The sequence below is a fragment of the Somniosus microcephalus genome, chromosome 9 (assembly GCF_052327205.1).
Source record: "Somniosus microcephalus isolate GS21.2 chromosome 9, FLI_Smic_1.0, whole genome shotgun sequence".
NCBI classification, from domain to species: domain Eukaryota; kingdom Metazoa; phylum Chordata; class Chondrichthyes; order Squaliformes; family Somniosidae; genus Somniosus; species Somniosus microcephalus.
The window spans coordinates 167,992,980-168,005,714 of record NC_140995.1 but is presented as its reverse complement, the minus strand read 5'-3'; the positions used below and the strand labels follow the sequence as shown (position 1 = coordinate 168,005,714).

Sequence of the window (12,735 nt, the reverse complement as noted above, 5' to 3'; positions counted from 1 at the left end):
TATTGTTTGATTTTATTTTAACTCAATTTGAACGTTTACAAAGCATTGTCTTCTTAATTTGATTGCTGCAAGTCCGAGATGCCCACTTTCTAAGTTCTTGACAAGTAACCTATGGTGAAAAAATGAAAGGAGAAAAGGAAAAGTTCTGCCCTTTCTCTACTTTTAGTGTACTGATGTCTGAAAAAAACTTTTATGTTTCTTTTTCAAGTGGTACTGGCTAGTTTGATATATTGATTTAAATTTAATTGGAGTTATTAAGGTTAATTAACCTGTTTAAACCACACTTTTATTGTGGCCACGGTGAAATTCTGGTTGGTGTAAATTGTGTGAAAGCCTCTAGTTCTGGACATGAAGCAATCGCATCAACAATTGTTTTTAAAAAAAAATTCTGACCAATTTCAAGTGTGTGACCAGGAAAAAAAATAGAAATGCTATTGTTGTGTGTGGAGTTGTTTTTCAAAATATTTGCAGTAGTAACACAATTTTAAAGGCACAAAGATTTTGTTTTAAATTTACCTGAAAGCTGCAAGAAGCTGTGTGACACAAGTTGACATTGATTGATGATAACTGGGTTTGTCTTCTTTTGGAAATGTTAACTAAACTATGAAATTGTGAAAACCAAACTGTCTTTTTCGATCGGGAAAGTTTTTTTAAGATTTAGGTGAAGTGACACAATTGCATGCGTCTGACAATTTGCTCCGCCTTCTTACAAACCTGCAAAGGAGTTAACCCTTTCCACTGAAAGCTGGATTTCTTTTAATTCCCCACACAGCAACTGAATGAAATTTAAAGATATTGAACATTATTAAATTTAAGTTTCTTAATTTTAAGTGAATATTTTCCCACAGTGACAGAAGGGAATCAGGAATTGACAAATTAACCTATTGGGCTCGTAGGCAAGCCACAATGGATTATCTGTTTTTTCTTTTAAGCAGGGGGCCAGGTGAGTGTTGATGGTGCAAGATTACCAGGTGGGTAAAGTCTTCCCATGCAAGTCGGCCACAGCCTCATGGATGGCCAAGACCCTAGTTAGAGAGGTATTCTCCAGATATGGTAGAGTCAGGCCAGGGAAGTCATTTTACAGGTCAGGTAATGCAGGCCACTCTGAAATTGCTTGGAATTGAAGGGAAATGGCATGTGACCCACAACCCGCAGTCATCGGGAATTGTGAAAAGAATGAACTGTACCTTAAAGTTGGCCCTGCAAAAGGAATTAAACGTCCCCTAATCCTATAGGAATACATAGTAACAAATCCAAAGGAACGTGTCACTCCCCTCATGAATTGGTAACGGGGAGACCCATGCCAATCCCCCCACACATGTTGGTCCCCACTCTGACTGGTAAACAAATGAAAGAAGTCACTCGGGACAAATTCCTGAGTGACCTGTGGGGAACTCTAAAAGAACTAAACTTGGGAAGGCACACCAACGTAATCGACTGCAACTGACTGTGAGTAAACCCCAGGAGTGGGAAGTAGAGAGCCAGGTAATGGTACGAAACTATGCGAGGATGGGAGTTTTCGAACCCCTCTACAAGGGGCCGTGTAACATTGTTGACAAAGCTTGTCCCATGGTATAGCCGGTTCCGTTACCTAAGAAAATCAAATGGTTTCACATTAACCAGATGAAGCTTTTTCAGCCCACAAGCAGGTCAAGAAGACAACAAGCCACGATCATGAGCATGGTGAGACTGAATCATCCGCTCCAATGGGATGATGAAGGGGTGCCCAATGGGACACTCCCACCCACTGAGGCCCTTGCCTGAAGTGGTGCCTCCACAGGTACAGTATGATTCAAATGAAGGTGGACTGGACATGGGAGCTGTAGAATCCTCCTCGCCCCAGGTCCGGAACCACCTCCTGTCCACAGATGAGTCCAACAAACCCCTCCTACCCCACGATGTAGTAAAAGAAATAAAAAGGCACCCTTGAAGTATCGTCAGTGGTAGGAGTCAAAAATTGCCCGAGACAGCAAAATAAAAGTAGGGAGTTTCATTTTGTTTTGTTTTTTTAAAAAAAAATCAGTATTGAGAGCCTGAACTGTATAAAATGAAAGAATTATTCTGGTCAATGATCGGGATTCTGCTCTATCTCGAAGTTTCCATGTCAGCCTATTCGGCATACTGGACCACCACTAACTATTTTCCCTATAATAGTTTGATTGCAGTTGTCCCGGAGACACCACCCCAGAGACGGCACTCGAAACATTACCCTCCAGTACATCAAGGGTGATTGTGAAACCGCGTGTTCAGGGACAGTATTGGTTACCACTTATGAGGTCCAGGAAGGTAGGGAGGGTATGCATAAAATACAAAGATCGCCCCACCGGGCCAAGGGTGTGGTTTTTCCAAGCAGAACCAGGTGACCATTCAAGGCATTAGCAAATAGGGAACCCTCGGGGGAATGTAGGAAGCCTGACACAATCCCGAGCAGTGGGAGACACTCTGTTATGTTGGCCACGGTGGTGGCAGGAGCGTGAGGGAATCTATGGATGCATAAACCCTTTGGGGACACTATCAAACCATAGTTCTGTATCCACAGAGCCGCTGTGTGGAGCTCCCGTCCACGTCTATGGAATAGATGACAGGGGTCCCTACCAATGGTTCGTGGGCAGGGAAGGAAGGCCGTGTAGGGGTTCGAAGGGTTGCACACATTATCAGGTGCAGGAAAGTGAAAATGGAATTATACACATGGTGGAATTGAAAGTCTGTACTAAACACCGCCCCCACCCCACCCCACGAATAAAACACAACCGCAGGAAGAACAAGAAGAAATCCGGGTTGTCTGTCCCAAACACACCCCAGGACCGACAAATGGATTAGTGGTAATCCCAACTCAGATGATATTGTACCATGATGTGCATCATGAAGTGATACCGGTGATATTAAATCTGACCGAGGTGGGAATACCAAATTGGTGCAAACCAGAAACAGCGCGGTTATATGGGAGAATGGTGTGGGAATTAATAGAAGGATTTTGGGAAAGAGCCAGCACAACTTTGGCAGAATCGGAATTAGAACCATTATATTGCAAGGGCTCAGGAGATGGTAATGGATTTAACAATAATTTTGGGAAAAATACTGAGATCACTGAAGGAAACAACATTGGTTACAGGGTTACATAGAAACATAGAAGATAGGAGCAGGAGTAGGCCATTCGGCCCTTTGAGCCTGTTCCACCATTTAATGAGATCATGGCTGATCATCCAAATTCAGTACCCTGTCCCTGCTTTCTCCCCATATTCCTTGATCCCTTTAGCCTTAAGAAATATATCTAACTCCTTCTTGAATATATTTAATGAATTGGCCTCAACTGCCTTATGTGGTAGAGAATTCCACAGGTTCACCACTCTCTGGGTGAAGAAATTCCTCCTCATCTCAGTCCTAAATGGCTTACCCCTTATCCTTAGACTATGACCCCTGGTTCTGGACTCCCCCGCCATCCTTCCTGCATCTAGTCTGTTTAGTCCTGTTAGAATTTTATAAGTTACAATGAGATCCCCTCTCATTCTTCTAAACTCTAGCGAATATAAGCCTAATCGACTCAAGCTCTCCTCATACGTCATCCCTGCCATCCCAGGTATCAGTCTGGTGAATCTTCGCTGCACTCTCTCCATGGCAAAAACATCCTTCCTCAGATAAGGTGACCAAAACTGCAAACAATACTCAAGGTGTGGTCTCACCAAGGCCCTTTACAACTGCAGCAAGACATCCTTGCTCCAGTATTCGAATCCTCTCACTATGAAGGCCAGCATACCATTTGCCTTCTTAACCGCCTGCTGCACCTGCATGCTTACCTTCAGTGACTGGTGCACAAGGACACCCAGGTCTCGTTGCACTTCCCCTTTTCCCAATCTATTGCCGTTCAGATAATAATTTGTCTTCCTGTTTTTGCTACCGAAGTGGATAACCTCGCATTTATCCACATTATACTGCATTTGCCATGCATTTGCCCAATCACCCAACCTGTCCAAATCATATTGGAGTTTCTCTGCATCCTCCTCATAGCACACACGCCCACCCAGCTTTGTGTCGTCTGCAAACTTGGAGATATTGGGCTGGATTTTGTCAATGGGGAGCTTTTGGAGGCGGGACTCCCACTTGTAGGGTTTTAGTCTTGATTGATCTTGTTAAGCTCGCCCAGCGGGCTTAGCAGGCCAATTAAGGAAAGCCAGTTACAGGTGACGTCAGCGAGTGCCGCTTCATCTGTCAAGAGCTTTTGACAGATGAAATGTCATCTTTTGACAGCTCTGTGAAGCTGTCAAACACTGACAATCTGTCTTCTAAGTTGTGTCTTTACTCAAGACTCAATTAGAAAGCCTTCCTGACCAGAAAGCAGAAGGCTGCAGCTTTTGACAGTACAGCGGCCATTCTGCTTTCTGTGCCGGTGAGTTGAGGGACTCCCGAGACCTGAAGCGAGGAAGCCTGCAGGAAGAAGTAAAGGTAAGTAAAACTTATTAAAACACTTTACACACACCTCACACATTTACCTCTGCACACATGCACCCATTACTCACCCGCAAACCGGACATCTCAGCCCCTCCGACCCCCGCAGACTGACGGCCCGCCTCACTGACCCTGGCAAGGTTCGGAGCCATCAGGAAGCCCACACTTCAGGGCTCAAAATAGGGATTAGCCAAAAAACTGCCTGTTAACTACCTGTTAACAGGCAGTTAATTGGCATTAATCCCCTTTCCACCTCGAGGACGCGGGACCCGGCGCGGGTCGTCTACCCGCCTCCTGGCAAGATGGCATGGAGGCGGGTTGGGGGCGGGCTGGGCAGTCCCGCCTCCAAACCCGCCTCCCCAGGTCTGGCAAAATCCAACCCATTACATCTAGTTCCCTCATCTAGATCATTTATATATATTGTGAACAGCTGGGTCCTACCACAGATCCCTGCGGCACCCCATTAGTCACTGCCTGCCACTCTGAAAAAGAGCCATTTATTCCAACTCTTTGCTTCCTGTCTGCCAACCAGTTCTCTATCCAAGACAGTACCTTACCCCCAATCCCATGTGCTTTAACTTTGCACGCTAATCTCTTATGCGGGACCTTATCGAAAGCCTTCTGAAAGTCAAAATACACCACATCCACTGGTTCTCCCTTATCTATTTTAGCAGTTACATCCTCAAAAAATTCCAGTAGATTAGTCAAGCATGATTTACCTTTTGTAAATCCATGTTGACTTTGTCCGATCCTGTCACTGTTTTCCAAGTGCTATGCTATTACATCTTTTATAATGGACTCTAGCATTTTCCCCACTACTGATGTCAGACTTACCGGTCTATAATTCCCCGTTTTCTCTCTACCACCTTTTTTGAATAGTGGGGTTACATTAGCTATCCGCCAACCCATGGGAACTGTTCCAGAGTTTATAGAATTTTGGACGATGACCAGCAATGCATCTACTATTTCTAGGGCCACTTCCTTAAGTACCCTAGGATGTAGATTATCAGGCCCTGGGGATTTAACAGCCTTCAATCCCATCTATTTCCCTAACACCATTTCCCTACAAATACTGATTTCATTCAATTCCTCCCTCTCATTAGACCCTATGTTCCCCGACATCTCTGGGAGGTTATTTGTGTCCTCCTTTGTGAAGACAGAACCAAAGTATGTATTTAATTGGTCAGCCATTTCTTTGTTCCCCATTATAAATTCCCCTGACTCTGACTGCAAGGGACCTATGCTTGACTTCACCAATCTTTTTCTCGTCACTTATCTATAGAAGCTTTTACAGTCAGCTTTTATGTTCCCTGCAAGCTTACTCTCAGAATCTATTTCCCCCTCTTAATTAATCCCTTTCTCCTCCTTTGCTGAATCCTAAACTGCTTCCAATCCTCAGGTTTGTTGCTTTTTCTGGCCAAATTATATGTTCTCTCCTTGGATCTTATGCTATCCCTAATTTCCCTTGTTAGCCACGGTTGAGTCACCTTTTTTGTTTTATTTTTATGCCAAACAGGGAGGAACAAATTCTGTAGTTCACCCATGCGATCTTTAAATGTTTGCCATTGCCTATCCACCGTCAACCCTTTAAGTAACATTCCCCAATCCATCCTAGCCAACTCATGCCTCATACCATCGTAGTTTCCTTTATTTAAATTCAGGACCCTAGTCTCTGAGTAAACTACTTCACTCTCCATTTTAATGAAGAATTCTATCATATTATGATCACTCCTCCCCAAGGGGCCTCGCACAACAAGATTGCTAAAATAATCATTTCTCATTACATAATAGCCTGTCTAAAATGGCCTGCTCTCTAGTTGGTTCCTCGACATATTGGTCCAGGAAACCATCCCGTATACACTCTAGGAATTCCTCCTGCACAGTATTGTTACTAATTTGGTTAGCCAAATCTATATGTAGATTAAAGTCACCCATGATAACTGCTGTGCCCTTATTGCAAGTGTCTCTATTTTCCTGTTTAATGCCATCCCCAACCTCAGCATTACAGTTTGGGGGTCTGTATACAGCCCCCACTAACGTTTTTTGCCCCATGGTATTTCTCAGCTCTGCCCATGCAGATTCCACATCATCAGAGCTAATATCCTTCCTTACTATTGTGTTAATCTCCTCTTTAACCAGCAATGCTACCCCACCTCCTTTTCCTTTTTTCCTGTCCTTCCTGAGTATTTAATACCCCTGGATGTTGAATTCCCAGAATTGGTCATCCTGGAGCCATGTCTCCATAATCCCAATTATATCATATCTGTTTACATCTATTTGCGCAGTTAATTCATCCGCCTTATTACGAATGCTCCTCGCAGTAAGACACAAAGGGGGAGAAATTCGATATCGCCCCATTTGGGACGTAAGTACCGGCCGGGCATGAAATTTTGTGCCCGGTGCAAATTATCGCCACCTGCTGCTAAATTGGCCTCCTTCGCCCCAGGAGATGCTTGGAGTGCTAAAACAGGCACTGCACGACTGTCTTAAGGCACTAAGCCGGAGGAGCGAGGTGCTACCTCCGAGGGCGCGAGCAGCACAGCTGCGGCCAGTTAGCGATTGCACACAGACACGCTGGCGCTGGTCAGCTCTTAAAGGGGAGGGTCGATCTTGAATTGCAGCCACACCCTGCGCATCGGAGCCCTGAATCTCGGTCTGGACAGACCTGTTGCCACATACGTAAGCCAAGGATCATGGAGAGGGCCAGGGAGGGAGCGCAGCGGTTCAGCGAGGGGGCCTTGGGGGCTCTGGTTGGCGTGGTGGAGCACAGGCGATCTCTCCTGTACCCGGACAGTGGCAGGAGGCCGCTGCCCAGCGACTATCGAAAAGCTTGGAGGGAGGTGGCTCACAGAGTGACCTCCAGCACCATGGTCCCCTGTGCAATGCAGGAAGAAGTTCAACGACCGTACTCGGGTCGTCAGGGTGAGTGCCCTTTTCAGAATCCTCTTCATCCCTGCATGTTGACCTCACTTTATGGCCAAAGGGTCCTGAAAGCCCCAATGCCCAGCCCTCATCCAACACCTATGGCCCTTTCAGGAAACTCACACGCACATTCAGCACTTTGCAAACTGTAAGGGCTATTCGACCATGGGAGGCAGTGCAGCCAAGACCAGGGCTTCACACTGTAAGGGCTATTTGACCATGGGAGGCAGTGCAGCCAAAATCAGGGCTGCACACTGGAAGGGCTATTCGACCATGGGAGGCAGTGCAGCCAAGATCAGGACTGCACACTGTAAGGGCTATTCGACCATGGGAGGCAGTGCAGCCAAGATCAGGGCTTCACACTGTAAGAGCTATTCGACCATGGGAGGCAGTGCAGACAAGATCAGGGCTGCACACTGTAAGGGCTATTCAACCATGGGAGGCAGTGCAGCCAAAATCAGGGCTGCACACTGTAAGGGCTATTCGACCATGGGAGGCAGTGCAGCCAAGATCAGGGCTTCACACTGTAAGAGCTATTCGACCATGGGAGGCAGTGCAGACAAGGTCAGGGCTGCACACTGTACTCAGAGCCCATCCTTTCTCTTGCAGGGCAAGCTGGCACATAATAGGAGGCAGCAGCAATGGACCGGGGAGGCCGGCCTCACCTTCAAGCCCTGACCGATCTGGAGCAGCGAGTCCAACGGATTATAGCAGGCCGGATGATTGGCCGCGTCACCACTGGAGATGCCGACCCCGTTATGGACAGCAATGGTAAGGTCATCACCTTTTTGACCTCTCTCCTTCCACTTGTTCCTCACACCAGCATCCGTTGCCACTTTCAAGCCAAATCAGTACATTGCAGCACTCATGCCTTCCTTGCTGCCACCCTGTCCTCATCCTAAAGCCACTCTTGTACCTCCCTGCTTTCAGATGCTGATTCACCAGGTGAGGAGGCGCCCTCAAGCTGCCACTGTGAGTGATTCTGAAGGCGACGATGAGGAGGAAGCCAGACCATCAGTGCCACCCTCAGCCGAGGCAGCCCATGGCCATAATGGGGACACGTCTTCCCTGGAGGGGAGCAGGGGGGAATGGTCTGAGGAGGGTGAAGCTCCGGAGCCCAGCGGGCTGCAGCAACGCGAGGGGGGTAGGGAAGCTCGGCGGCCTTCTCCCCGGAGGGAGAGTCTGGTCTCGAATCCTGCTACAGTGAGCGCAGAAGAGGTGCGACTCCTAGCTGAAATGAGCGCCCAGGCGGAGCACAGGCACACTGAGCTCATGGCTGCAGTGGCAAGGATGCCAGATTCCATTGAGTCACTGGCAAGGAGTGTCCAGGACTTCGGCACAGCACAGGCAAGGGTTTTCCAGGATGTCAGTGCAGCACGGGCAGCTGCCACACAATTGCTAAGTGCTGCAAGGCAGTCAGTGGCTGGTCTCATGCAGACGCAGATTGAGGCCACACGAGCACTGACTGCTGCCACCCTCGCTGGATCGGGCAGGATTCCCTGGGGCCCTCACCGTGCCGCAGCAGGCCAGCAATCTGTGCTTCAGCAGATTGCTCCGCATGCTGCAGTGCTGCCCCGTGGGAGTGCCAGTGTGTCGGCCGAACAGGGAGTTGCTGTCCTCTCTCAGGATGACAGCATTCCTGCTGCCAACACTGTCACTTCGCCACTGCAGCTGCCACCACCTGTAGGACAGACTGTTGCCGCCCATGCAGAGTTGGAGCAGTCAGCAGCTGGGCCCTCCAGGCCCAGAGCTGGTCCAGGCCATCCCTCAAGGGCATCTGCAGTCTCAGTTTCTGACACTCAGCAGCCTTCCCCCAGCCTTGCTGCAGCCACTGGGGTCCCATTATGGAGGAGCTGCAGGGTGGGAAGGGGCCAATCTCGCAAGCGAAGCAGATCACCCTCGAAGGGCAAAAAGTAGGAGGTGTGGCAAAATGTTGTTAATTGTTTTATTGAAGGCCAAGGATCGTGGTCATATTTTTGTTACTGTTTTGGTCATTGTCTCCAGGTTGTGAGAGCCAGTTATGTGACTGACTGCTTTTTGGGGGGTTTCTTTCTATTACTTTGTCATGCAGGAAGGGTACACAGTTTGTTAAATAAAGAAGTGTCTTTATTCAGAATGTGCATGTTTGCTCTTTGAACTAATTGTTGCCTTGACCGGCTTAGGGGTTGTGGCATGGTTCCACGCTCCATTGGCTGAGTCCTGAGGATTGCCAGGTTATGCAGCATGCAGCACACAACAACAAAGTGGGAGACTCGCTCAGGTGAGTACTAAAGGGCTCCTCCGGAATGGTCCAAACAGCGGAACCGTTGCTTGAGCACGCCGATTGTGTGCTCAACGATGTTCCTGGTAGCTTGATGGCTCTCATTGTATCGTTCTTCAGCAGGGGTGCTAGGCGAACGGAGCGGGGTCATCAGCCAGGTGCACAGAGGATAGCCCTTGTCCCCGAGAAGCCAGCCTCCTGGGTGAGCCGGGGCCTCGAAAAGGTCTGCCACAGAAGTCTGGTGCAGGATGAAGGCATCGTGGCTGCTGCCTGGAAAGCGGGCATGGACAGCGAGTATCAGCTGTCTGTGGTCACAGACCAACTGGATGTTCAACGAATGGAACCCCTTTCGGTTGCGGAAATCCTCGGCATTCTCTTGCGGCGCCCGCAAAGCCACATGCGTGCAGTCAATGGCGCCCTGCACCATGGGGAAGCCCACTATTCTTGCAAAGCCCATTGCATGCTCTTGCTGCTTGTCCGGGGTCATGGGGAAGGAGATGTACTGTCGTCTTCTTTTAAAGAGGGCATTCGTGACTTGATGGATGCAGCAATGCACTGTGAACTGGGAGATATTGGCAATGTCCCCAGTAGCGGATTGAAAGGAGCCGGTGGCATAGAAGTTGAGAGCCACTGTTACCTTCACTGCCACCGACAGAGACGTCCTGCTCCTCAGTTGAGGCTGCAGATCTGGCTGAAGCAGGTGGCAGAGCTCAGTGACCACCTCCTTGCTGAATCGCAGCCTCCAAAAACACTGCTCCTCAGACATATTGATGTATGAGAACTGTTGGCGGAAAACCCTGGGAGCGTAAGGTCTCGTGTGCCGACGCCTGTTGGCCCTCCTCCATCTGGCCATGATTGCCACACTGTCTCTGCGTCTCTGTGCCCTCTCAATGTAATGGAGAAGCCCGACGTTCCCATCCATTGCAGCCCCCATAGTATGTGGCCACTCAAAGTTATGCTGGTGAAAAAGCAAAGCAACTACAAAGTTCTGGTCAGGAACCAAAAGTACCTCAGCAAGCGCTGACTCAATGCAGAAATCTCTCTCCCTTTGTCTCTCTGCAAATCTCTCTCTCTCTCTCAGAAGGAGTGGTCCAAAAATGGCTACCAGAAAGAAGCCAGGAAGAGCCCCCTTTAAATAGCTCCCCCCAGCCCCACAGCGACTGGGAACCGTTCCAGTCAACCTGTCGTTGTGAGCGACAGGCGGAAAGGAGGGGGACGCCACTGAATTTCCGGTCCGGGGCGCCCCAAGGGCGTTGCACTCTGAAATGATGTCAGGATCTGCGTGCGCAGCTAAGTGGGCATTGCGGTTTAGCGCGCTGCTAAATGTCCGCTCAATTTCGCGAGAGGCGCAGGTATCACTGCGCCCGGGCGCTAGCTGGTTTGCGCCCCACTTATCGCCCTCTTAAGGCGCTAACGGGTGGCGCAACCAACTGAATTTCTCCCCCAAAGCCTTCAGGCTTCATTTTTTAACACTCTTAGTCCTTTTAGTATTATTATTTACTGTGGCCCTGTTTGATTTACACCCTTGATTTCTCTGCCTTCCACTTTTGCTTTCCTCTTTCCTGTCTTTTGTTTCTATCCTTGCTTCCCTTTCCTCTGTCTCCGTGCACAGGTTCCCAACCCCCTGCCATTTTAGTTTAAACCCTCCCCAACAGCACTAGCAAACACTCCCCCTAGGACATCGGTCCCGGTCCTGCCCAGGTGCAAACTGTCCAGTTTGTACTGGTCCCACCTCCCCCAGAACCAGTTCCAATATCCCAGGAATTTGAATCCCTCCCCCTTGCACCATATCAGAATGCGACGGGGTCTGATAAATGATGCAGCCACTGTTTTACCAGAACCTCCCTAGTTAATAGTCTAGTTAATAGATTTGTCTGATTTTAGATCAATCCGTAAAGGCAGTTAGAAATTGTCTAAGGGAAATTCTGAATATAATGAATGGTCAAGAACAAGAGGAATTGAAGGAGGACCAAGTTATGACCATTCATCTGCAGGATGTGGTTAACTATTCTGAATACCTAAGATACTTACAATGTTAAACAGATTTAGCAAGATCACAATATAATGTCTCAATAATCTCAACCTCCGAAGAATGCTCCCTACTGAATTTTCATTTTCAATCCCAGCTATTTTGTGATCTTTCTGAGAGAGATTGACAATTTAATGACATGTGTCAGATTTAAGGCAGCATTGTGCTGTGAATTGTCACCCACTAGAAATTGGGTTGAGACTACCCAACCACATTTCACTTAAGTCTTTCACAGCCATTAGACAGAGGAAACATCTATATCATCGATGTGGGCAGCATTCAAGCTAGTTTACTGCTTAGTCCCTAAGACAGTAAAATGTTCCTCGGGTTTTAGCTGTACACTTTACAGTGTCTCTCAATAAACATCTTAATCTCTTGAATACAAGAAAGCTTGGGATGAGAAAAGGCTATTTAGCTCAACAAGCCCGTTCAGTGCATGTGTGTTGTAGGATTTCCCTTGTGATGAGCTTGATGTACATCGTGGTTTGGTATTAAGATTTACCTTCGTAAGATTCCTCCTAAAAGAGAAGCATTGAGACACTCTGGTGGTGACAGGCGCCTTTTCACTTCTGCAATGGTCACTTTATATTTGGAAGTGGAGCTGAGTAGTGATAGACGTCCAGGAACAGAACAAAAGAGGTCCGTAGGATTTACAACACAGGTGCTACCTGAAAATAAATCAATAGATTATGAAATATGAATCAGATTGTGATTCTTTCTGAAACACGCAGTGGCTAGAAGTATGTGCACAAAAACACATTTTACCTTAAAATATTTCAGCAAAATAACATTGTACAGGAACTGGAAGCTGAAAATTGAGTTATTACCCTAGAGTTGGGCAATGTGTTTTCTTTTAAATTGTGCTGATGATGCAGATACAATCACATACAGGATAACTGTAAGTTATTAAGTCATTGGTGGCCAATCAAGATTAAATAACAAAACAGGAGTCTCAAACTGCAAGATGAGCTGTGAAGCTTCATTTGCAGGAGTAGTAATGTGCAGTCCTTTTTAAGTTGCACCAAATCTGTTACTAGGCAACTACAGACACTGGACTTGATTTCTGTGTTGGCAAATGATA

At 47.6% G+C, this 12,735-nt stretch overlaps 1 protein-coding gene across 1 annotated transcript in view; it reads right to left on the bottom strand.

The window, feature by feature from the left end:
- Positions 1–12,735, bottom strand: part of tfap2d (transcription factor AP-2 delta (activating enhancer binding protein 2 delta)) — a 117,868-nt gene that overhangs the window by 82,549 nt on the left and 22,584 nt on the right. The window contains exon 3 of the mRNA XM_085997490.1: positions 12,157–12,322. Coding sequence (XP_085853616.1) covers positions 12,157–12,322 — 166 coding nt within the window. The remainder of the gene's footprint in view (positions 1–12,156; positions 12,323–12,735) is intronic.